Genomic DNA, 221 nt, shown 5'->3' with positions numbered 1-221 from the left:
CCCTGGGCTGGAGGCTGCTCAAGGCCCGCCTAAACCGCCTGGATGTGGGAGTGGGACATGCCAACCTCTCCCAACCACCACAGCAGCGGGTGAACCTCTCCCGGGTAAGGCAGGGGCTCTGCAGACCCCCAGAGTCTCTTTGAGGAGCTGTGGGAGTCTCAAGGCACTTTTCTCCTCTCTTCTTCTCTCCTCTCCTCTCTTCTTCTTCTCTCCCCCCTCCC

At 61.1% G+C, this 221-nt stretch overlaps 1 protein-coding gene across 1 annotated transcript in view; it reads left to right on the top strand.

The window, feature by feature from the left end:
• Positions 1 to 221, top strand: part of LOC104529802 (zinc transporter ZIP14) — a 6,848-nt gene that overhangs the window by 147 nt on the left and 6,480 nt on the right. The window contains 1 exon segment of the mRNA XM_029086550.1: positions 1 to 104. This exon segment is cut by the window's left edge and continues 30 nt beyond it. Within this exon segment, the coding sequence (XP_028942383.1) occupies positions 1 to 104 (104 nt within the window).

This window comes from Antrostomus carolinensis, unplaced genomic scaffold (genome assembly GCF_000700745.2).
Source record: "Antrostomus carolinensis isolate BGI_N321 unplaced genomic scaffold, ASM70074v2 scaffold39648, whole genome shotgun sequence".
Classification (NCBI taxonomy): domain Eukaryota; kingdom Metazoa; phylum Chordata; class Aves; order Caprimulgiformes; family Caprimulgidae; genus Antrostomus; species Antrostomus carolinensis.
Note: the sequence above shows the minus strand (reverse complement) of the source record. Positions and strands in the feature narration are given on the sequence as shown.